This window comes from Buteo buteo, chromosome 6 (assembly GCF_964188355.1).
Source record: "Buteo buteo chromosome 6, bButBut1.hap1.1, whole genome shotgun sequence".
NCBI lineage: Eukaryota > Metazoa > Chordata > Aves > Accipitriformes > Accipitridae > Buteo > Buteo buteo.
The window spans coordinates 38,469,550-38,495,835 of record NC_134176.1 but is presented as its reverse complement, the minus strand read 5'-3'; the positions used below and the strand labels follow the sequence as shown (position 1 = coordinate 38,495,835).

At 38.8% G+C, this 26,286-nt stretch overlaps 1 protein-coding gene across 3 annotated transcripts in view; it reads left to right on the top strand.

Annotated features, from left to right (window-relative positions):
* The window catches only part of DCAF5 (DDB1 and CUL4 associated factor 5), a 78,011-nt gene that overhangs the window by 11,567 nt on the left and 40,158 nt on the right, over positions 1-26,286 (top strand). For all 3 annotated transcript variants that reach the window (XM_075030481.1, XM_075030480.1, XM_075030479.1), the window contains exons 3-5: positions 3,859-3,895; positions 5,219-5,358; positions 9,758-9,887. In XM_075030481.1, the coding sequence (XP_074886582.1) occupies positions 3,859-3,895; positions 5,219-5,358; positions 9,758-9,887 (307 nt within the window). The remainder of the gene's footprint in view (positions 1-3,858; positions 3,896-5,218; positions 5,359-9,757; positions 9,888-26,286) is intronic.

The following is a 26,286-nucleotide window of genomic DNA, read 5'->3' as shown; positions in this document are numbered from 1 at the left end:
TTAATGCACCCTTAGATGGCTAATGAAGGGCTATTGCCATCTATTGGTGGATCACTTTGTCTCAGACCTCATTCCTCACTAGATAAGTGTCTTCCTTTTAGAACTGTTGGCAATTGGGCTCTAATTGGCTTTGATATTCTTCATCTTTTTTAATATGAATCCACTTTTTAACAGAAAGTTTAATTCAGTCTGAAAACTAACATAAGGAGAGTGGACATGTTCTTGTTCTGGGTTAATAATCCCTAGAATTTAGGTTCATTTCACCACTTGATTTTTTTGAAGTATTGAGGTAGGGAGGAAAATTGAATTGAGAAGAAAAAGGTGCAAGACTGTCAAAATGCAGTTAGTGTCATTTTCTGCTGTACTTAGTTTCCTCTATCTGACATGATAATAGAATGGACAAGAATTTGTATCTTTCATCAGTATGTCCGTTAACATACAGCTAGACTTATTTTAGGATATTATGAGACTACTTTGTCAGAGCCCTTTATTACCTTTTTGAACCAAGATTTGTGAACAGCAAATCAGTGCTATAAATTGATTCTAAGCGCATGTGAATGGTGGAAGCTTCCCATCCTTCAACACTGTTAAAACTATAACATCCCTTAGGAAAAAAAAAGGCATGACAAAGCTTAAGATGGTGTCAAATGTTAAGGATGAAATGATTCAGATATACTTCTCAAGTGGAGAAAACCCCAAAAATGTCGAATAGTGATGCCTATCTTCTGATTTTGGGGACTGCTGTTTGTTTCATGAGAAAGACAGCAGTCTACACTGTCTTCAAGTAAATGTATCTTCATGAGTGATTCCAATGACATTTTGGGCTGGAGTCTGTTTTACTTTAGTTTGAATTCAGACAAATGGAACCTTATATGAATATTCAAGGAATGAACTGTGCCAAATCTTGCTGGAGCAGCTGTAATGGTATTTTCTCATTTCCAACTCAACCCTTTGTCCATTGGGGCCTGCTGTCAGAGGCTACTGTTTTCACAGGAGGGCAGCAGAGTAGTTTGACTGTACCTTGCCACTGCAGTTAACACCTTCAGTTAAAGATGTACATCACTGATTATGGTGGATTTTTGCTAAGATGCCAGGTTAGATAAGCTGTGACAGCTGACGCACAGACAAACTGGCCGTTCTCATCTCTTTTTCCTCCTCCAGTTTGCATAAACACACTGTGCCTCTGCCAGAAATTATTTCCATTGGAGGAGTCAGGAACTCTTTCAGCTGCTCCACCAAGATTCACAGAGCTCATCTGCAAGGGCTGTGAGTCTGACTCTTGGATCCCTTGTAAAGAGTCATTTTGCTGCCTGGCCTAGATGTACCATCTGTTTTATCTGTGTCGGTAAAATGGGGCTAACTATATTTATTCACTCAACAATGCTCTGGGAGATTCTTAAAAGGTCTGAAAGAACTGTGGATCCTAAGATCTATTAGTCGTCACCCTCCCCAGTATGGAGGGGTTGGAGTTGTATTCAAATCATGGAAGTTGAAATACTTCAAAAAAACCCCTAAAAATTAGAGTATGGAAACAAGAACAAGGTGCACAGGACTCAATTCATTCTTTAAATAAAGCTGCCAATGACTCATGACTTGGGATCTGACAACCTTTCCCTAAAGCAGCTCTTGATAGCAGAAGAGAAAGGATTTTCCACTTCAGTACAAATTGGATTGCATCCAAGGAATTTCAAAGCTCTTTGCTTTGAAGGAGTGCATATGTAGCAAGCACCACATGTAGCCATTGCAAAAATGGAAGGCAGGAACTGAGTGGACAGTGTTTCGCATGTAATCTCTGGAGAAAAAAAACTGTCTCAAGATAGCAAAGAAGTTCCCATCCCTGAAGAATACTGTTGTCCTTCATTGTCCACATGCACTGAGAGTAGAGCAGCATTTGTAATGAAAGATCCCCTCTTAGTAAACTGCATGGACTGTTTTTTTGCATTTAGTGTTAGGGATATGAAAAGCTGAAATAAACCTACAGGGAACTGAATTTGTTTCTGTAGGGACCTGATGTGACAGATACGGGGCTTAGGCCACCTTAACTGTGCTCCTCTGTATGTGCTCTGCAGTATTTCACCCTCACAGGTGTAATTGAAGGGAATGGCAGATACTTCTTGTCTTTCTGATCATTGTAACTGCAGTTATCAAAACAAGAGAGATTATAAATGGGAGGGTTGCATATACAATTACAACCGAGTTATTCTCAATGAAGAATGAACTCTCCTGTGTTAAATAAAACACTTAAGTGGGAACCCTACTGGGCTGAACAGCAGTGACATTTTGTGCAGGGATGAATCCTTACCAGAAGCAACCAAGCAGTTTGTGGTTAGATTTTTATCACCACCTTCTCCTCCCACACACAAAACAAGAGAGAAGCAGTGGTTATTCCACACACCCCCTCCTTTCATTCTTTCTTTCCCATTTTGGAGCTTGTGATGGAAGGGAAGGTTGATCCCATAATAACTAGAGGCCTGAAACCAGGCATCTAGAATGATTCTCATGTTCGTACTGTATGGAGAGTGAGGTGCAGGAGTGTCTGCTGGAGGAAATTTTGTCACTGGGGAAACTAGGCTACATTATTCACTGGTGAAATACATAGGCATTAGAATAGTTTTACTGTGTATAAACCTTCCCTGTAATGTATAATGGGCAGTTTCCATTGCAGTTAATGATCAAAGGACACTTACACATAAGTGACTTGTTTATTGTACCACGGAAAAGATGAGCTACTGCAGTAATCTAAGGCTGGCCCGATTTAACTAGGTGCCTGTGCAAAGAGCAAGTGGATGTAGAAAAATCTCACACCTCATTAGTCAAAGAGAAACTTTCTCATATTTCTTCTGTTGGGACAGAATACAAATTGAAATGTGTATGGGATAAATGAAAACTGAGTCAGCTGAACACTTAAGAATCATAACATGAAATCTTGCTCCTTCTGAACCTCTGGCTTTGGTGTACATTAGGAAAGCTTCACAACTTGATATCGCAACTCCAAAGACATACTGAGCATAAAAATGTGACACTGGGCTTTCTGTTTTTTTCTTCTGAATTAAGTATAAATGTGTGTCTCCCTAAATATTTCTAAAGAGGAGTTGCCAAATTAGATGAATCAATATTCAGTGCAAAGACTAAAAAAAAAAAACAACTCTGTTGCTATAGCTTGAAAAACACTGCATGAGCCAGTGGAATTACTTTGTAGCTGTGACCCTCTTAGTCTGCATGCATGTGGTTAGTTTCCATTGTATTCAATGGATGTGATCAAAGAAAAGTGACATAATTGTCTGGTTACTTGGTTTGTTTTTTGTTAATGCAAAAGAAATGACACTGGATGTCATGTTTGTGCCTTCTCAATGGTTGCAAACCCCTGAACGCTGACAGTGTGAACTGGTGGCATTTGAGCTGGGAGCCCAGTGCATTTTGCTTATGGCATCTCTTTTCACCTTCCATTATCTTTTTATGGAGCATCCTCTGAGCAGGAAGAAAGGTGTATTCACATGAGAGTTAAAGGTGTTCTGCTGCTTCATATAATAGTCTTCTCTTTACTGCAAATGTCCCAAAACTCAAGCTGAAACTGAACAAAGAATGATCAGTAATGCAGTTAAGTAGAATTACTTGTTGAGCAGTAGCAGATGGAATGGATTGGTGCATTTGATCATGTCTGGAAATGTCACATGAAGCCTTTCACATAACTGAGCAGAGGGCTGACCACTTGGCAACTGAACTGGTCTTCTCTCTGCTTCAGTTTTGTTTTTGAAATAGAAAATTAAAAAAAAAAATTATTGTTTTCTATTTTTTTTTCACTCTAATGCTTTTTAACCACTGGAACATGATGTTAAGTGTTTATATTTCTCTTTATAGGCAATGATGAGCAAGTTATACTCCATGATGTTGAAAGGTAAATAACACAGTTTGTGTTTCCACTGCTTCAAGAGCTCCCCTAATGTCAACTCACTGGAGGCACTTTCTGTTTTAAATGAATGGTCTGGGAGAAGATCACAGTGTTTTAATCCTGAAACATGCTTTTTATTTATCTAAATTCATATCTGGAATGAAGTATTTCCCATCACCCCATTTTTTGCAGCACTTGGGTTCTGCATCGTTTTAACCTTCAGAAAGAGAATGGTTATTAAATACACATGCTTTCCAGCAGGCAGTTTAGTAGGTTCTGAGTGGATTCAGAGCCAGATTATTCTGGCACATGTACAAGTATTGTGACACATACGGGCTTTTTGTTTTGTTTTTCAAAACACTCACCTGACTTGTATTTAAGATAGGTAGTGCTTGGCCTACCTACTTACCTTTTAAAACTTTGGGTGCAGGTGCTTTTTACCAAAACTGCAAAGCAGTTGGGAATTAGGTTTTGTTGTGCTACATCAAGATTAGGCTGTTAGTCAAAGTATAGTTAATACAGTAGTGGTAATGTATTAGATTGGAGTTCTCTAGATATCATGTCTTTTGAGCTTACTGCTTTTGAAGTAGAAAAACTATAAAGTTAAAATTTTGGTCTGTACTAATAACTTCTACAGATTTAAGGAATGACCATTTAAATAACATGAACTCAAGAAAATCAAGTGTAAAGAAAAAGCAGGAAGAGATATATGTAAGAACAGAGAAATATAAAACCTTAAATCTTTTTGAGTTGCCTGAATCCTGGTTAACACAGTTTGGACATACTTCTTGCTAGGTTTGTCCAAAGCCTTTTGCATTGAACTGATCAGTGTACATCTGCCTTCCATCATACCTTATATCTACTTCTTGTATAAATCTTACATGAGAGCTGGGCAAAAGTAACTTTGTCTTACTGTTCTAGTTCTTTTTTTTGGAGGGGGGGTGGGTATTAAAGAATGAATTTCTGTCTTTTTCCTTTTTACATTAAGTAGTAAAAATTTAGTCCTCAGGTCCCAAGACCTCTTTCCCTTTCCCATTACCTCCTCCCAAGCTTAATCTAATACAACATGATTTCCATAGCATTTTGCAGTATCTGAAGTTTTTAATGTGTGGGTTTTGGTCTGAGACTTTTTTTTCCATCATAGCATGACATCTTGGTCACTACATGGACTTTTGGGGTTTTTTTTCCTCTAATTAAACACAAGGGTCTTCTTATGTAATTACATAAACCTTGTCAAGTATTACTAGGTAGATAAAGCAGTAAATACTTCGCTTTTTAAAACAACAGCAAAAGAAAGAGAAATGATAATATTGTGTGTGTCTCTTCCAGCACTGAGACCTTGGATGTATTTGCCCATGAAGATGCAGTGTATGGCCTTTCAGTGAGCCCAGTAAATGACAACATCTTTGCCAGTTCATCAGATGATGGCCGGGTTCTTATTTGGGACATCCGAGAGTCTTCCCATGGAGGTGAGATCTGTAATGGGAAAGATCATTGATTTAGGAAGAATTTGGGCAAAGCAGGGAAGGGAAAAGTTATGTTTATCTGGGACAATCAAGATAGGGAGTGTTGGAGAAGGGTGAAAGTGAGGCATAATTCTTGCGGCCAGTGATAGACAAGCCCTGGTCATTACAGTTCAGTGTTACTGTCTTAAATGACTTCATAAAGTGCCAGCATATAGTGCAGCATAGCATAGAACTTGGTATGAATAGGTTTTAACCTGAGCAAAGAAGCAGTGGAGGACGTGTTTCCTCAATAAAAATATCTTGCTAAACTTGAAATCAATTAGGAATGTGGATTTTTTTGTTTTTGTTTTTGTCTATAGCCTGGAATAAAAAAAATTTGGACGTTTAGAAAGCTGTTACTTAGATTTGAATAATTTTCCAAAGCTGTTTATATGCTTCCATGTGACACTGAGAATTGTTCTTATGCATAATGTTTCCTGGTTGTATAGAAACTTAGAGCCCTTATGTGATAACAGTGAAGTTGAATTATTATTTCAATCTTTGTTTTCTAAACCAGAACTGAATACTGTTGATTTATGTAACAAACCTGCAGCTTCTCAGAACACCACAATCTCTGTTTTTACAGCTGCAGTTTTAAGGCTGAAGAATCTCAGTTTAGAACTGTAGTTACATAAATTTGGAGAGGAATACTTTAGTAATTGAATTTCAGTATATGAATACTTAAGTTATACTCAGTAAATGAAGCTGTGAGTTTACGCCATCCTAGAGGACACAAAGCTGAGAATTTAAAACTGAGCAATCTGCAGGAGTACAGAATCTGGTTCCCTTCCTTCATAGCTAAAATAAACTTTCATCTTTTTTTGTAAGCTGATTAAATGCAATTGCCTCACCTCACCGTTTCTACTGGTCTTACAGGAAAGTGGTTTATGGCAATGAAATCCAGATTATGTATTTTGTGGCAATTTGTACACATTTGTTTTTGGGTCAAAGTTGCTGTTTAACTGAAGTAGCTTTTTCCATACCTAGTGAATTTGATAACTTTTCTAGACTGTGATTCTGTCCCATTTTGACTAGGAAATGAAAGCTGAAACAGGACATACTTTATAGTCTCATAGGAGTCTTTTAGAGCCACTAGTGTCACAAGGGCTTTATTGAACATGAACCAGAATTAGGTCTTTCTTCATAAGCCCAACCAGAATACTCAGAGTAGATTGCTTATTGATGCCCTCCCTACCCCAGGCACACTGCCTTTGTTTAAATAAAAAGTATACTAGCACTGCATTTAGTTTTCAGTAGTCTGATTCTTACTGTGAATTCTGGTTCTCTTGTGCAATTGGGATACCCCTTATCTCTTTTCCATCTGGTAATTTTATTAAAACATTCTGAAGAACAATGCACACAGTATATGTATATCGCAGACTTCAATAAAAATATCTATAATGTCTCTTCTTTGTCTGGAGGAACTCATTAATAACCTCCCTCTTGCTCAGAAGTCCCTTACTAGCACAGTGAACTGTTGTCTTCCCTTCAGCCAGTTTCTTAAGCCATGCAACTCCCTTTGCTAATCCCAACTGCCTATAGTTAGCTATAGCTTGATACTATACCACATGTGAATTTAGTCCTCATGAGATCTACCGCTTTTCCCCTGTATAAAAGGTCAGTTACTTTATCAAAGAAAGAGATCAAATTAGTCTGATGTGACTAATTTACCTTTGGTAAACCCAAGTGTCACTTCATCCCTATTTTTCTGTTTTCATAATATCCAAGTGATGAGACCAGACACTGAATATGGCTTCCAAATTAGAAATGGTGAAATGCTCCTTTATTGCCTTCTCCTGAACTCTACACCATACAGATCTGTCTCTGTTAGGAGAACTACCTGTTGCTGACAGTGGATGTCAACATTTGGTAGGACTAGATGCTTAAATGCATCTGTATGAAGCTGCTCAGTATCATAAGCTAATGTCCAATCTGATCTGAGTTTCTGAAATTGTATGAAATGAGGTTTGCCCTTTTTTGTTTTAGTTAAACATTGCTACTGCTTTTATTGTTGCTGAGACTTTGAATAAGAAGGCTGCACTAGTGAAAATGGTGTGAAGACATGTTGGCTGCAGTACGTCTGGGGCTTTTTTGGAGTAGTGTCTTAGGTTCTCTGAATTTTAAATAAAGGGCATTTGCATGCTTATATAGGAGTCCTGAGTCAGCATTTATATGTGAGCCCTGCCAATGTTTACTACAATATAATGCTTGTCACTGGGTTAATCCCCTTGTCTGCAATGGTATTTTCATGGGAATAGGCACTACGTCTGCTAGCGTGAGTATAGTTAGTTACCCTGAGTGGCCAGCTCATTAAAATGTTGCAAATAAACTCTAGTTTAAAATAGTGCATTAAAAGGAGCTAGAAAAGGAGTTTCATTCCCCTTCTGTTTCTCCCTGTCTTTCACTGCTGAGTGATTTATGCAGTATTTTTTATAAATGCACTTTTATTTTTTGTTAGAGGTGGTGTTGAGCTTCTCCCTTGAGAAACATTTTCATACTCCAGTGTATAAGAGCCTCAATTGTGAATGAGCATAAAGAAAAATAAAAAAGTAATCCCCCTACTTTTAATTAAAGTGACTTAGTGCCTCATTAGTTTAGCTGCTGTAATCTCTCTTTGACAGGCTGAAAGGCAACTTTTGGTATCTTAGAAGAAAACTGTGGTACCAGGCCAGGCTATTTATAATAAAGGTGTGAAGGAAACCACCAGTAATTAGTGGCAATGATTTGACTAAACAAATGTATGCAAAAGTTTATTTTAAAAAACAATTCCTTTATTTGGCAATCTGATGTTGTTTGTCTTTTCACTCAGCTAATGCAGGCCATTGCTTCTCAGTGGGGGCTGCCATTTTAATAACACAGCCTTTTATGTCCCAGCAGGGATCTGATTTGATGATGCAAATATAGAAGGTCAGTTTTGGTGTTAAACCTTATTTGGAGCTGCTGGCAGACCAACAACAATCCCTAAAGCCTTTGGGCAGGCTGGCAGAACAAAAGTTTGTTCCTGTTCTTCCCTTTACCTCTGCCTCCTATGACAATTAATAGCACCAAGGAGCTTCAGCCATGGTCAGAGACCTTTGTTTTGATCACTGCTAAATGAACACTAAAAAGGAAAGTCTCTGTCAAAAAGCTTGTAATAGAGCATAAAAGGAGGATACAGATGGGGCAGGACAAGTAACCATTAATTCTGTCTCAGTTGCTTGATGGGCAGTAGTTTCAGAAGATATTGGGAACTTGGGAGGGTTGTCTGTTTAACCACATTTTATATGTCTTAATGAGGGATACGAGGAAAGAAAATGAAGTACCTTTGGAGGTGCTTGTGGGTCTAAAGGTGCCTGCACACAGTGGCTCAAATAAGGGCAGTAATAGAGTCTCCCGAGCATGTGAGCAACACAGTGGTTGCATTAAAGCAAACAGTGAATGGAAAAGTCTGGCATAATCCCTGGCTCAAAATAGGCATTGATTCTGGTTTCTTAGTTGAGTGAAAGAGTGGCAGCATGCCACAAAAGATACACACAACAAAGAGAATTAGACTGTGCCTAAAGCCATAAAGCTAGCAGAAAGATACAGAGAAGGATGACAAAGTCAAGGCTTTTTCCCACTCTTCATGGAGACAGCATTTTGATGGAATGAATAGGGCAGAGTAGCAGGCCAAACACAGTCTCGTTACGCTAATCAAGATGAGAGGGAAAGAGTCTGGATGAGCATGTTTTTAACTCTGTGTGTGAACAGCAAAAGCCAACTGTTAACATTTTTTATACAAGAGGAACACCCTTCTTGTCTGCTTGTACAGCTGCTTGTACAGCACTTAGGTGGCAGCCCTCTTTTCCCCAGGGTTGGCAGCTTGCTTGGAGCTGAGTTCCATACAAACTTATTTCACTTTTCATAATACTATTCTCCCATATAAGTAATAGTAATTGCTGCTACATTTACAGTTTGGGTGATCATCAATGGCTGTGGAAGCTTCCAGGCATATATTGCTAGGAAGCTTTCAGAAGCCCCCCCCCCCCGCCCCGTATAGTGCTTATTAGATGACCGTTTGGTCATGAACCTTAAGAAGATTGAAATACTTGATCTTTGAGTGGCTAGTTTTAAACTCTGGTAACCTTCCATATGCAAAATTGTGTCTTGAAATCCAGTATATGTCCTTTTCCATATTTAGACAAAGTTAATGTACATGTGGGTGGATTTTAAAACCTTAGGTTTTATATTGCTTTGGATGTGTCATCTTGAGAAATGGTTTGAACATGTCTCCACATCTTCAGATCTTGTTATGCTGTTTCCTTATTAAGCTGCCAAACTCATTGCATCAAACAGTTGTGTGTGGTGTTTGTTCTTATTTCTGAAATCTCAACTTTTTCAACAGAGCCCTTCTGCTTGGCACACTACCCATCAGCCTTTCACAGTGTGATGTTTAATCCAGTAGAACCCAGATTACTGGCTACTGCCAACTCTAAGGAAGGTGTGGGACTCTGGGATATTCGTAAACCTCAGAGGTATGATCTGGCTGTCCTTGTCTTATGCTGTGCTATTTCTTTCCCATGAGAGCTGATGGCATGCCACTCTCTTTCTTTTTTTTTTTTTTTTTCTTTTTTTTTTTTTTTACGTCAGAACATACGATGGGAAGAAAAGATGCAGAACAAAGTTAACAGCAATGTTAGTAATGCTGAATTAAATTATTTTTCATAATTAATGTTGTTCTTCATACATACGATCTAATTTGTTTTAAAATGGGGCTAAATCTTCAATGTTAAGGTAAGTGATTTTTTGGAAGCCTGCCTGGCCTTACCACTGCAGATTAACTCGGATTGTTGCGTCAAGTTCTCATCATTATATTTAGCACTGGCTTGCTAATACTGGAAGAAGCTGTGGTGGGCACTGCTTGGTTTACAGTTTGTTTTTTCTGCCCAGCTCAGTTTTCAGTGGCTGACTAGAGATTGTGGTCAAGGCAGCTTTTTACTCAGCACTTAAGAGTTTTATATGACTTCCTGGATAATACAGACACCTGGATAATCAGTTTGGCTGCATAATATGCTTCCGGATTTGCATAGAACTTTAAACAAATGAAAAGAAGAGAATAAGTTTGGAGCATGAAGTGCAGTTAGACTGGCTTCTAAAGTGGACGTATGCAATGTCTGATACTGGAGTTTGGCATGCATGAGAGATTAAGCTTCTGTTGAAGTCTTTTTCAGTCTTTCAGATTTTGAAAGTAATTACCCTTTTTTATCATAATAATCAGAAAAAAATTTGAGTACCTCAAGTAAACTTTTCTCCCCTGCAACTTTTATGTTTACATGTCCAGTTACAAGTGTAAACACAGAAAGGATAATTTTAAAAAGGTGAAAAGAGGGGAAAACAGGTAGTACTTGTTTTACAGAGCAGTAGCCTCAGCTATTTAAAATCTTCTGTAGCATATACTTGACTCTCCCCTTATTGGTGAATTTCTTGGCATGTCTAGAAGTGCATATCACTAAAAATTCTTCTTGGGTTTGTAATGTACAGACAGAAAAAGAAATCTCATATGAAGTTAGTTATAACTGGCTTTAAAAAAATTCTGAAATGTTTAGACATCCATTACAATAGCAACTAAATTATGGTTTCAGGAGGGTTTATTATTCCTAAATCGTAAACATTAATGGTTTGAATTGTTCTTTATTTTTAAGCTTGAATCAGAATTGGTTTGCTGATGCTGGTGGCTCTAGAGCTTGCTCATGTTTGTAAAGTTTGCCAGAGCCCTTGTTGGCAGCTGTTGTACAGTCTGCTGTTAAATTTAGGTTTGATAAAATTTAACTGGGAGGGGGTTAGGAAGTGGCATAAGCTGTCTTCTCTTATCCCTGTCAAACTCTTTATGTCTAGGTCTTAGTTTGATGCTAGAAAGTTACTTACTAACTTCAGCATTTACTGGATAGAGGGAGAGAAATATAAGAAGTTAGGATTATTTTGCTCTTACAAAACATGTTTCTTGGTTTTTTCCCCATAAAATTTCTGTCATTTTAAGTTCAATTCATGCCTGGTTTTTCCTTGTGAACTAATATGGACAAAGTTGGTTTCCTCTTGCTAAGCCAGCTGGCCTCATACTAGTTTTGCAGGATTCTTTGCTTTTCAGCTTCTACCTCAATTTTGTGATTTAAGAACTTCCGCAGGTTGAGTTGGTCTTGTTTTCGGAAGGGAGTTATCCCAAAACATTTATCTTCAGATGTTTATTCTCAGAGTATGGATATATAGAAGGAATGATGTTGGTAGAGTGGTATAGTTTATATCAATAGAAATTCTATATGGATGCAAAATTTAGATGAAGTCTTTCACTTGAATAGCAAATTGAAATGGGATCACCCCATATAGCTGGAAAGGTTGTACAAGGCTAACAGGAATAGAGAGAGGAAGTGTCCAGAGAAGGGCAATGAAGCTGGTGAAGAGCTTCAGCTAGAGCACAAGCCCTATGAGGAGTGGCTGAGGGAACTGGGGCTGTTTAGTCTGGAAAAAAGGAGGCTGAGGGGAGACCTTATCGCTCTCTACAACTACCTGAAAGGAGGCTGTAGCGAGGTGGGTGCTGGTCTCTTCTGTCAGGTGGCTGGAGATAGGACGAGAGGAAATGGCCTCAAGTTGAGGCAGGGGAGGTTTAGATTGGCTATTAGGAAAAAATTCTTCACCGAAAGGGTTGTCAAGCATTGGAACAGGCTGCCCAGGGAAGTGGTGGAGTCACCGTCCCTGGAGGTATTTAAAAGACATGTAGAAGTGGTGCTTAGGGACATGGTTTAGTGGTGGACTTGGCAGTGGTAGGTTAACGGTTGGATTCAGTGATCTTAAAGGCCTTTTCCAACCTAAACAATTCTATGATTCTATTCTAAGTACCACTAAGGATACGAGCATTGACCCTGACAAATGCAGGAGCAGATTACTTGAGTAAGGAATTCTTCTCTTACAGATTTTAACAGCTGCTTTGTAATAGTGGGAATAGTGCCTTTTTGTTATTTTTTTAGCTATTCTCATTGAGACTTTGATCTCTCAAAGTTTCTCAGCTTATATATGAAACTGTTAATTGCTTGGGGTGGTAGAAGCTATCAGGTCATGGAAACTCAGATCTCCAGTCTAGATGCTATCCTGCCTTCTCCTCAGTCTTAACCACAAGGCAAAGTGCTTGCTGTGAGCTTGTTAGGGGCTGCTGTGTGTGTATGGGATAATAGTCTGTGCGCATACAATTAAGGACATGCATTTTTAGTTGTATCGTGGCATTGTTCTTTCTAATGCCAAATATAAAATAGTTAGAACTTAATTGGTAATGCTTCTTGGCAAGTAATTCATATTTCTCCAGGTTTAGCATCAGTATGAAAGATTTAATAACCTTTGACAAATCTGAATTCTACAGTCTGTTTTGAACGATGAAAGCAGAGGGGAAAGGGTTTCTTAAGTTAGAACCTCTGGGGAAAGGGTTTCTTAAGTTAGAACCTCTGGGTCATCTTGAAGGACTTGAATAGATTAAATTGTGGAAGCTTGTACGCGTACATCTGATGGACAAGAGCTACCCTTTTCTGGTCCTAATCTGATCAAAGTAAATCTTTCCAATTAAAAAGCTAAATGGTGATGGTTAAACGTCATACCTTGGAACTACAGTACTGAAATTTGGAGGTGGATAGGTCATGCCACTTTTTCCTGCATAGGGGAACGTGTCCAACACCCTTATTGTACAGTTGGACATACACTGTGTATACCACACTGCTGTTCCCTTAAGTACTGAATTTAAAGCATTTGGACCTACTAGGTGTGGTGCATTGTGTAAAATAGGCACATGCTTCCTGCCTACAGCCCTCTCCTCCCCAGAGGACTTGGAAACAGGAAAGTAAATAGTAAGAGACAGGCTGCTCCTCACCAAGTAGATGCTGTTGGCTGGTATTTAGAGCCTCAGACTTGGGCTGAGCAAGCTGTAACTTAATGCAGGTGATAATTCTGCTTTCAGCTGCCACTTTTCTGGGACAGCCATCAGCTTTCCTCCTTTGCTTGATCAGAGATGTGCCCAAAACATGGTGAGAAGGGTATGCGTGGCTGAGGGGAAAAAAAGGGTCATAAAGCACTCTGCTGCCACTGTAGTTTGTTCCCAGGAAGTTCTCAGGGAAGCCGACTGTCAGAGTGAGCTGTGTCCTGCTAGTGAGTGGCCAAAGCCGGAGTCCCTTGTATTTAAATAAATTAGACTGGATTTTTAGTCTTTATTAAAATAGCAGAACATTTGCCAAAACTCCCACTGGTCTCTGCAGATCTAGTTTGCTAATCTAGAAATATGGAACTTGATTTTTAATGTATTTGGGGCCAATTCACTTTGTCTTATGAGGAAACAATTTTGTTGATTTGTAGATCAGTTAAGATACAATCCTCGCTCCAGTGAGGAAGTGGAAACCGGAATTTAGATTTTCATTTGTGGATTTTAGTTTGTTACAGTCTCTTCTGGGGAAAATACACTGTGACCTTAATTATCAGGGAAAAAAAAGTTTTTGTTAAGGATGAAGTAATCCACATAATGCTGTAAGTACTTGTGATAGAGTTTACATAGAACTGAAATTGGTATGTGAGGGAGTTTGTGTATATTTTCCATTTTCTTATTAAGAATAAAGGACACAAAGTGTAGTTTCAGGTAAGGAGTGTGCCAAAAGCGTTTTGGCTGATGAATTTTATAGGCAGAATGGGTTAAACAACCCTGAAGTTCTCCATAAATTAAGGGTAAACAGGAAGCTGCCTGTGTAACTTGCATGCCAGAACACTAGCACAGCAAAGAAGGGCTACTGCATCAGCTGCTTTCCTCAATGTCATAAAAGTCTTCTAATAGTGGAAAACCTTGCTTCTCTACAGGTTTGTAGCTCTCTTTTATACTGTCATCAGTATTCAAGAAAATGTAACGCTACCTGAGACGTAGGAAGATTGAGGGAATAGAGGCTTCTGGGGGACACAATGTGGAAGTATTAACTTGCTGGGATTGTTGAATAGCACAATATATAACTATAATATAAAATTGCTAGATCTGTCTATTCCTTCTCTAGCCTACCTTTTTATTTCCATTGCTGTGTATGAAGTTCACTTGTGAAGGACTTTATTTTATGCCATAAGTTGCCAAGGGAAATTCCTCCTTTTTTTCAGTATTGATGTAATCCTTCATAATACTATGGCCATTGTGGGAGTTTCAGTCCTGTCGTTCTTCCTGTGGTGCTAGCAGAAATGACTAGATCAGGTAAACTTTAGCTGTTTTGTCATGATGTATGGTAGTGGGGTTTTGATTAGGGGTTGAATGGGTAGAAAGAAGGGCAGGAAGTGTAGATACTTTTAGATGTTTGCTGTGGATTGCCAAAATAGTAACTTCTAGTGGGTTAAGCAGGGCTGCAGCACTCCTCCAGTGTGGGAAAGGTGAAAAGGTTATATGTAGTTAATAATTTGCTGCTAGTATAACACTTCATGTAAAACTCATTTCCCCCAACTACTGTCCTGTTCTCTCTTAGTTCTCAGATGGAGACAGAGTTAAACTGATGCAGCCACTACTTGGTTTGCTTCATAACTGGAGACTGTTCTGGGGAATCCTGCTGCTGCTCTCCTGCAAAATCCAGAAAGCAAATGAAAAGCCTGGAATGCCGAAGACTAGCTGTTTGTGGCCAATAGCAGTACTGTAGCTAGCAATACCTTCAGATAACATGTATTACGACCAACAGCACTGGTGCAGTAATACGGTTTACAGATATAGGTGAGGATTGATAAGGCCACAGGATTCAGCTGGCCTTCACTCATTTGAAGGGGATCAGGCTTAATGCTGAATTTCTGGTTTTAACCAGCAGAGGCTCCTCAGGTGAGGTATAGTTTTTCTTTAACTTTGTTCAGCTTGATGATGCAGTGTCAGACAAGGGGTGATTTGCTGTTAACTTCTAAACTTGTATGGAGTCAGTGGAATACGGCTAATTGTGCAGTTTTAAATTAATGGCTCTAAATTTTCAAAATCTTTAATGGAGTAGTGATATCCTGGTAGGTTAGAGAATTCAGATATAGATTCCACTGCTGGTAAGAAACAAATGAGCTGCATCTACTTATTTATCCAGAAAATCTGAGGATTTCTACACAAGAGTATTTTTCTCCAAAATACATGGCTCTTCTCCAGTTGGGTTGTAGGAGAATTTGTCTTGTAGCTTGCTGATAAATGCCTCCAGCCAGGAGAGTTGGTTTTATCTGCTGGTTTTAGTCAGGCAACACTGAACACCTCTACAAATTAAAAATAAAATATTCTTAGGGTTAGAAAAAAGTCCTGATTATGAGTAGATTTTATTCATATGCTATGAAATTGGTTAACTTTCTGATGGGAGGCTGTGGGAGTGCTTTATGCTTGGCTACTATAGTGAAGAAGGTAATTGAAAAGCCAGCATTTCTTGGCATGCATGGGGAAATTTAGAGACAGTTGCACAGCTCTGAATTGTGAAAAGTTTAGCTCACTTCAAATAGTCCTAATTTGATTAGTCTTGCTGACTGAGTCAGGATACAGAGGCAGATTCATTTTGCTTTTTCCCAAAGTTCATTCACAGCTTGATATCTCCCCTGTCTCAGATTTAGTGCAGTAATTGAGATTCCCCCCTTCTCCCCCAGTATACTAATAAGACTTGAATGTGGTAGGCTGGCTTCTCAAAAATAGCATATGAATGAATCACTGTTAAAATAGAACTAATATAAGTCCAGCAGGATTACAAGTTGACTAGTGATTCTGGAAGTCTATTTTGCTATTTTTAGAACGTGTGAGTATTGCCATTCTTTCAAGTGGACATTAAACTGAAACCAACTGTATTGTTTCTTTTTTAAAAACGGTGCATTGAAAAGCTTAAATGTGGTATTGATTAATGAAGCTGTTATAAGACACTCACACCACTAGATGGGGTCTGGAAGCTGTGCATCTTAAACTGTTTACAATAAAATATGTATTGCAAATATGTATTGTTACAGAATTGCTGGGGGCAACTCAGCAAGTCAGTTTACATATATATTTCAAGCAACTACTGTGTAACTCCAGCTCTTTTTAGGTACTCATGTTCTCCCTTCCTCCCCTTTTCCATGCAGCCCCATGCCCATTTCCTTTTCACTGAAATCAAAAGGCTGCTTTTTTCCCTAAGATAATATGATAATTATCCCCTTAATTCTTTCTTTTTCCTATGTTCCCCACCCCACCCCCCTTATATCAACTAATCTGGAAGTTTTTGACATCAAAATTGTTGGCCTGTCCTATTAATGATGATCACATACTTTTAAACTGGTTTTCATATTACAAAAAGGCTGTTCACAGAAGCATTTTCTGCTTGTGATGGGACTGTTGAGCCTGTGCTTTTTACACAGTGGGATCCATTTGTGTGTCCAGTTCAAGGGTTAAGGTGCCAAGTCTTGGGTTACTATCAGAAATACGTATCTCAGTGCATTTTGTGAGCCTGGGAGGGCTTATGTAAAAGCTTCCAGGCCCTCATTCCTGTTATGTCCGTTGCACTAATGCTGTGGTTGACCTGTTTTTTGAGCCAACTCATCATGCTAGGTTAGAAAACTAACCTGGAAAAGCTTTGTAGCTTTCTTATGGCCTAGCAAGTTGAACTAGGTTTGGGGAGGGCCCAGTGAATAGTATAGCTGGAGAAGAGACAGAGGAGCCTGTAAGGCTGAGGAGATAAGAAGGAATCCAGACCTTCCTTGTTTGAGGAGCAGTGATATTATATATGTTCAGCTGTTTGTGGCATTACTGTTTTACTTGCTTCAGTTTCTTTTGCTACACTAACCTTCCCCTTTTTTGTCTCATCAGCATGTTCCTTACAAGCATTCCTGGTGGCTTTTTACAAAGTAGAAGAGGTGAAACATAGCCAAAGTTGAGGATGATTTACCTTCCAAGGCTGCCTGTTTCATGAGAATAAACCATAAGCAGAGTGTTTCTGCTTGACACTTGACTTTTTATGTTCCTGCAGTACAACATGGTGTTCCAGGACACTGGTCTTGAGTGTTGAGTTCTGGGAACACTTTTGTCCCCAGAACTTAAGTATTGGATTACTGGATTCAAGCTCTGAGTGAGGTAGAAAAGTTTACGTGTGATAGATGTTTTTAAGATTCTTCTGAAAGTTTAGGAGGCCTATGCTGTCTGTGTAGTTACAAGTCAATGTACTCAAAAAGCCCAATGATGAGCTAAAAAAATCCTTGACCACCAGAGCAAACCTGGTATCTCTTGGTGACTGTAAACCTTATGGCATATTTTAAAAGCCAGCTTGATCATACAAGTTGTAATAAGCCCAAGTTAAAGGAGTGTCAATTTCAGTGTTTTCCATCAATGCTTTACAGACAAAGCCAAACAGGAGCACTAATTGAACTCTGATTTCTTTCTTTGTCTTGGCTGAGGAGTAACTGCAGTTCAAAGCCTTTTTAAGCAAGCTTTTTTAGCTCACATTAAATGAATATTTGTGTCTCAAAAAACACCAATCAGGAAGGCTTTCTTAATGGTCTTCAAACTAATATCAAATTTGCTCCCTGCACTGAGAATTCAGAGGAAGGAAACTCCCAAGCTATGGATGAAGAATACCTGTTGTTAGAGATCAGTGAATCACCTAGCAATTAGCTCATTAAGTAGTAAGGAAAATATAGAGATGGAAATTTCTTCCCTGTAATAGACTAATTAGATTCAGGGGGATCTTTGAGGGAGAACTCTTTTTAGCATGTTTATGAATGTCAGGGTATGTTGATCTTGCCAGTGTGTGGAGGACTTTGAAGGATGTGGTAGTACTGTGCTGCTGGGTCTCCAACAGACAGTGTGTTCTCTAAAGTCTGTGTCTTGAACAGAACTTTTTCTGCCAGGTGCTAATTATTAGGTATGCAGCTTAGTCGTGCTGCAAGAAAACACAATCCAACTCCTAATGTACTGAATGCGTAACTTCTGGTCCCAATCTATTGGAAATCACAGGTACTCGGTACTTCTGAAAATCCAGTTCTTGGCTCCTGATTACTTTGCCTTATAGTTTCACTTGTTTCATTTAGTTCACGGCCTTTTAAAGACCTGATGAGCATTACCTTCTTGTTCCTGGATCAGTGGTCTCTGATAGCAAGAGGAAAACACTGTATGTACTACATGACTTCATTCTACAGAGGGTTATGGAATATCTCTGTACTCATGATAATCTAAGGACGTAGAAGTCTTGCAGGTGGTTCGTGTTAGATTGACATGCTGACATGTAGCTGAAAAAGCTAGGTTTCAGGGTCATAAGTCCATTGTTGGTTTTGAAATAGAAGTGGTAGCTGCCAGAACTACAGGCAATTTCAGAACAGTTCTTCAGAGTTAAGTTAGATGCATGTCAAATAGACCATCTTTGCAAGAGAGGACTAAGTATTACCTCTGAATAGAGACATGGTTTATTTTGTTGGGTTTTTTCTGTTGATGGGTGGGAGTGCAAGGGAAAGGGAGGAAAGGGAGATGATGAGTAGCTGCAGCTCTGTACCATAGATGATATTTATAGCCCGTTGCATAGAGAGGACTTTAGAAAACCTGTGTGGTGATGCAACAGGTATTCTAAGGTCATAAAACCAGCACTGTAACTGAGTACAAGTCCATAGATTTAGGTCTCCAATGGTTGCCAGTTTTAGTTTCCAGGCTCATACCTTCAGGGTATTTGATCCTTAAAGATCGTACTAGAACAGAGACAGCAGTTATTTCCTGGGAAATGCTCATGTACATGCTGAGTTTTATCCTTTCTAGCTTGCCTTCCTAGGCTAACTCTAAAAAGTAGCTGTTGCCTAGTTTTATCTGTGTGTTACCAAGATGTCTGGTACGTTGGCTGGAATACTGAACTTCTGGAAGTGCAAGTGTGGGATCCAGTATTGTTGATGATTGTGTTGCAGGGAATATTAATCCAGGGAGTAACCACAGGGTTTGCTTCTGACAATGAGTTTTGTGAGATTCTGGGCTCTTTAGAGGCTAGAACTGGTGGATTAGGAATTTTCTCAAAGTAGTATCTTTGGTTGTAATTTTTTTTCCTTACAGGTGTTTAATAAGAAGCTATATGATGGCTACAGGAATGGGATGGCAGGAATAGTGTGTGGAGATTTAAGTGGGTTTTTTGACTGTTTTGCATTTTGACCCTGGATTTAAAGGAAATAAGCTTGTGATTCTAATCACTTCTAATGTGTGTGCTTTGGGATTGCCAAAATACCTGCAGATGGAGGAGTCCTCTACATCACTGAATTGGCAGCTACCTGTTTAAATTATGTGCAACAGAAGTGTGCTGCATGTTTGTGTTTGGAGACCTTTGTCAGTCCTGCTCTGAGCAGAACACTGTATTAATGAGTGCAGGAAAAATGTGTGTATCTTGGCAACCACTTTTTCATGTCAAGCTTATCAGTTCATTTCTTTCCCTTCCCAGTTGAACCATTTGTTGTGAATTTTGACTTGCTTTATGCTGCTTGAAGTAATTCATTTTGCTAGGTGACAGTATAACAAATTCTAAGTGCTATTTAGGCACTCACCAGTGTGGGTCAACCACACCGCCTCAAATAGTTCAAATAACTATTTGTCTCCCAGTTCAGGAAATACAACTCATCCCACACATGTACCATCCTCATCTGTTTTGCTTCTGTGCTACTGAGGCAGATCAACTGAACTGTGTCTCAACCTAGAATTTGAAGCTCTCCTGACAGGTCTGACTTGGCATATTTGCCCCAAATAACATAGAAGCTAAACTTAGAATTTGGTTTTTTTTATTTTTTTTTTCCACCTATTTGTTTTCCATTATTTCTTAGAAGTTCCTTTTAATGTCACAGAAAGTGAGCTGATTGTTGCTTAAATTCATTGGGATTGAATTATTCTTTTCTGGAGATCTTTGGGATGTGTTGAAGGAACTTTTAAATGGTAATGGGATCTAGGGTAGTGGTATTCTTGGGATGTTTTTTGGGTTTGTTTTCCTTATCACAACCATAAATAAATCTCCAAACTGTCTGCCGCAGGTTTAACCAAAATCAGATTACTACTTTAGTGTTAGAAACATCTCAAGGTAGTTTCCTCTGCCTTTCTAGTGGCACTTTCTAGGGCCACTGAAGAAGAAAAGGGAGTACTTGCAAATAAGAATTTTCGACTTTGGGCAAAGACAGATGGTGACAGTCATTAAGGCTTTAGTCATGCTGATGGCTTAAGTGGTATTTCTGCTGGGAAGAGCACTTCCCTGTATGTGGACTCCTTTTTTTGCGATTGCCACTTCCTGCCACTTGATGCTTTTTTCTTTTATTCTTTCTTTTCTTTTTGCCTTTTAAGGACAGAAGTGCAGCGCTGAAGTTGCAAAAGGTGTAAATCAGGGAATATATTGCTAGATTTTTTTACTCTGGAGCAAGTGATCTTTTCTGTTGCTGGTGTGAGCACTAACTGATAGATAGTCTAGAAATACTTAAGTATGTGTGCAAGTCAGCCATATGCTGCCTGGTATTCGAGTGTGTGAAGCAGGTGCTGTAGTCTCTTTTTCCCACCTTTACGTCTTGTCCTTATTGTAGAGATGGTATCGTAGGAAAGACCCTCTCACTTAGCTTCTGCTTTAGATGTACACATTCCTTACCTCATTTGCAGTCCTGCTTTATGCCTGAACTTGTCAGCCCCTCTTGGGATGGAGGGTTTAGCTTAGCTTTTTCTATGTTTAGGCTGGTATCCTTCCTGTAGTGGAGTGTATTCAGGTTAATCCACTGAAGTGCAAACTGAAGATCTTTGAAGTTTGTTTTTTTCAATGTCAGAAAGAAAGATTTTTTTTTTTTACTTTCCTCTAGCATCACCAGATTTCTTGATCAGACACACAACTCAGTTTTGGAATACTGAGGTTCAAACTGTATAATAAAAATGTGTATTGTTAGTAGTTCAACTTTTAATTCTTCAGATAGGGCTATGGTGACTCTTCTTCTGTTCTGCTTTTCCTGAGTTGGTTTAGTAGTAGTTTTTTCAAACCTTCATTAGATAAAATCACACTATCCGTTGTAGATAGTTAGCCCTCCATCATATGCATGGGGATTTTCTGATTTGATGATTAAACTTTTTCATACCTACCAGCATCCCCACACTAGCCCTAGTTTGGTTCTGGCTGGGCACTTTAAGCTAGGTACTGACCTTTTGCTCTGTGGGATCCAGCTTGCTCCCAGAAGCACCAGTGGTATTTAGGTTCACAATTTTCAAGAATGTAAGTAGCTTCATGCAGTAAACAAGAAGTCAGGAAACCTGTTTGTTTCACAGTGTTAGATAGGTCTGTTGATTGAACTCTCTTGCCCTGTTTTTCCTGTATCAAGGAATGGGAATACTGCCTACTTCAAAAGCCTCATGATGCTTAATCTTTTTGTTAGCTTTGAAATTCTCTAACACACAGGTCTTTCTAAAGCAAGAATTTAAAGTGCAAAGTATTGTCCTTGCAATGCAAATTTAAAAAAGTATAAAATAGTAATCTGTTGTTCAAAAGAAGCTCTGATTTAATGGGTTTTTGTAGCCTGCTTTCTTAAGGAAATAAGTCTGTGATCATATAAACCTTGCCCTAAGTGCCTTTATGCCTCATTTTAATGAGGAGGGAAATAAGAGATACCATTTTTTGCTTAAAATAAAATAAAATAAAAAATTACTGATGACTGAATACAAGGGAGAGATCCTCTTAGTGCATTCCCTGGGAGAACATCTGAAATGTTAGTTCAATGCTATTGTAAGACAAGGGAATTAGTCTTTGAAACATCAGTTCATGGGAAACAGTGGTGGAACCAACTTGATGAGACCAAAGTTGTGTATGCAGTTGCCTTCATTTAGCTTTACATGATAACTTCTATTCATCTTGTACCTATTAGAGGCAAAATCTTTACTGATTCAAGACTGGTCTTCTGCAGGAGCATCTTGGATCTTGCCGTTTTTCCTGTCAAAAGAAAGGCGTACTTTCTTGTTGCTACTCTCTTTTTTTTTTTTTTTTTTTTTTTTTTTTTTTTAATTTCAGCTTTTGTAGCTTTGGTGAATTAAAAATTCATGCAACTTTGCTAGAGAAAAGAAGGGGGGTGAGTGTACATATATTATTGGATGAGAGAACAAATCTGTGGCTGATGTTACTCAGCTTTCCTAATGCAATACAAGAATTGCAGCACAGAAACATATGTAGGAAAAAATGCTTTGTAGAACTGCAGTATTGATATGTGATTGCTTTTGCATAGACACTAAGGTGTGAAAATGCCTTTACTCTTCAGCAGGAATTACCAACTTTTACACTCAGATTATTTTTGAGGTAACGTTCTCTGGTATCTGTGCTCTTTCTATTATACTGACTTTGCTGTGTGCTTCATTTTGGAAACAGTTCCTGTTCCTTCATTTGGCCTAAAGGTCATCTTCCCATGCCACGTCTGGCTGCATTTGCATCTTCTCTAGTTATCTGATGGAACCTACTCCTTTGTGTTTTGCTGGATTCAGCTAACCAGTGTTCTCTCTCACAGTCTGTACTCCATCCTACAAGGTACTATTTCTGAACAGGCTGAATAATTGGCTCCAACTGTAGAATTTAGGGATTAGAAAAGGAGGAAAATGATCAGGTGATCTAGCTAGCTTGCTTGTGGTTGTCACAAAGTTGCTCTTTACTTTGTATTCTCTACTTTCTTTTTTAATCTGGCTAAATGTTTTTGCTTTGTTTTTTTCTTTTCCTGTGAAACTATTTTACTGTCTTCTAGATCTCTTTTATTACTTACATTACAGTAACACCTAAATGATTCAAGCAGAGAGTGGTAATAGAACATTCTTGTGCCCACTGACTCTCTGATCTGTAGTGAGGGTAAGCCTAGGACAGTGAGAATGTTTGGGAACAGGTCTGTAATAAGACCAAAACAAACCTGGGATAGAGCTGGAGGAGGATGTGAAACATTCAAACAAATAGGGGGTTTTTTGTTTGTTGTTGTCACTTGCTACTTGTTTAATTGCTGTAATGGCAGAGGTAAGCCTTAAGTCCTAAAAGGATAAAAGTAATACAGATGAGGGGGAGAGTTTAGTATACTTTATGTCTCTGCTTGTGTCATATTCCTCAAAATACTGAAATTGTGTAGGCTTTTTCCTGTGAATGAAGGCAGAATAAAGGAAAACTTAATGCTTTCTGGAGAACTGCCTGAGATCGCTGGTGAAGCAATATTAGCGTTCAGTGATTCAGTTAGATCATAAGGGCCAAACCATGCAAGCCTTTGCTGTTATGAAGTCTGGCTGCTCTGGATACATAAATCTGGTGATGTTTCATGTTCTAAGGCTCCAGATTCTGAAGTCAGTTAACAGATAAGAATCTCTTTTAATAAAAAAATGAATAAATTATTGCCCTCCTGGTTTGGAGGTGAGGCTTCTGTTCACCTTAGAGCTTGCCATGCATGAAAGTTTATTAATGACAGGGGATTCCTTTTTATACTAATTTACATGTTCCTGACCCTAACAGTAAAGAACAGAAGGAATGACATGTTCTTGAACATGCAGAATCTTCAACCTAAATTCCCTACTTTTCCAGTCCTGGTAGAAGCAGTTGATTTTACTTGTATGTTCTTTTTGAAGGAAAGTAAAGGTGTTTAGTTTTGCTAACAATACACAGCTTTTATTTTATTTGGTTATTCTTTAAAGTCCAAGCAAATACCCCTTACTTCCTGTTAAGGATTCTGGGGATGTAGTTCTTGAAGAGAGTTCTTGTAAAGGTAGTGAGATAATCAGGAATAGTGATGACAGAATTTAGAAAAATGAGCATGTTACTGAGAAATAATAAAATCCCGAGTATTGCTTATGTGTGTTTTTAATCTTAAGACACTGATGGACTTCCTTCACATTTGTTAACACCTCTGAATACATACAGAGAAACTCCATATGCTTGGACATGGTTTATCTGATTTTCAAAGAAACTGTCTTGAGATTTCCATGAGACTTGTAATCTACTTAAAAAAAAAAAAAGATATGCATGTTAATTGATCTTGTGCTTGCTTTTGTATTATTTGTTCACTTGGCTCTTTCTAAGTGTTTGCTGCAGACTAAATAAGAATTGTGTATGTTTTTGCACACACAGAATAACTTTCTTCCAAATAAAACCCCAAACCTTTCTGCAGTTTTCCAGGCCAAGATTCTGTTTGCCAAGTTTCATTCCACTTCTTTTTGTACAGTTAGAAGTTCCTCAATTTTGTGGTTACAGAAATGCTGACAAACACAGTTGTATGCAATGGTGTGTATTAGTTACGAGCATTCAATTCATTTTTTCCTTTTAAGGTCATTCTTTCATTAAGTTAGTTTCACACACTGCTGTTCATGATATCAACACTTTCTCCCTTCCTTCCTTCTCCCTTTTAAGTGACATTCATTTCCCAAGGACAGTGTCTGTACTGCAGTTCATTGTCAGATTTGTAGGTTATCAAGAAAAGCTATTCAGTGGTTTTATTTAATGGTTCTATTTAATGCTGTTATGCATGCTGCTATTATTTTATTTCTACCCAGACACTGATCTTCTCTCAGGTTTAATGGCCACTGTCTGTTGCCAAGCTAACTTTTTAATAGCCTGGGTTAAGCTTATGTTACCACTCAGGCAGTCGACTTTTCAAAAAAGGGTGAAACAACTTCTTTGTTTACAAAAGGGGAGAGAGGAGGAGAGGGAAACGTTTGTTTCAGGTATAGACTTTTCTTGCAAATTCTGAGTGCAGTGAGACTATTTCTTCCCTCACCCTGCTAGCTGCCAGCAGAAACATACTTATTTACATTAGCGGTGCTACTCTTGGATTGAAAGCCTTCCATTGTTTGGCTGAGCTGGTATTTAGTTAACACTTGAGTGCTGCCTGTGTGCAGCATATCCAACTACGGAAATGACCATATTGCACGTAACTGTCCATTCCCTCCCTCCTCAGCCTTGCTCTGGCATGTGTGTTTGGATTGTTATGTTCCATCTGTGGACTAAATATTTCTCTTAATCATACAAGATGACTTTTTAAAAAACTCAGAAGTGCATGTGTCTCTCTATTGCTTCCAGAGCTGGTAGGCAACATCAGCATTCCACGGCTGGCTGGGCCAAATTTGGAAGCAGACTAAATCCCAAAGTAGTCTAGGTCTGGATTCATAAAGATAATGCCTCTGGCAGAAGGGGCACCCATCTTGTTCAGAGGTACCCTTTTAGGATTGTCTTCAGATTTCTCACAAGCTGTCATGGTCTGTGTCTTCAAGAGGAGAGTATTGCTTTTAGTCTGATGCATCAGTGCAAGGAAGTGTTGCGTCTGAAATTCCTTTGCTGGAGCAGGCAATAAGGAGCAGGCAGAAGTGGCAGTTCTAACATGAGCAACATATCCAAGCATCTCTACACTGCCCCATGCAATCCTGTATGAAAAAATCCAAAAGTAGCACTGACTAAATGTACAGAGCAGCACCATGATGCAACCAGATAAGCAGAGATAGTAATTTGAACGCTGAACATGCTTAAACACAGCTGTCCCCTTTCTCTTCCCTCCCCACCCCAAAAAAAGAAAAAGAACAAAAGCTCTGGTTCTGATTAGTTTGAAGATCTCTAGAGCTTCTTGATTCAGACATCCTCTTTAGTACTAATGAGCTTGGTACTGGTGTAATACTGTAAAAAAAAATAACATAACTTCCCCCAGCTTCTTTCTTGGAGATGGCTGACTGCTTTTTTCCTGCAATTTTGATGGAGATGGAATACTCTAGAAGACATCTTGGGCAATTACTATTTTTTTTCCAAAAGCCAGCATGGTTGTTCTGTAACCAACTAAATTTTGTAATGGAAAATACTGAAGTCTTGGGGTTACTCAGTTCTAAATACTGCTACCATGTGCACTGCCTGCAGTAGGAGGCAGAGGAAGAGGGATTTCTCAAATCCTTTATGTCCTCTATTTGTGAGCTAGGTTCCTAGCTTTTCCACCAAGATGGAGCCA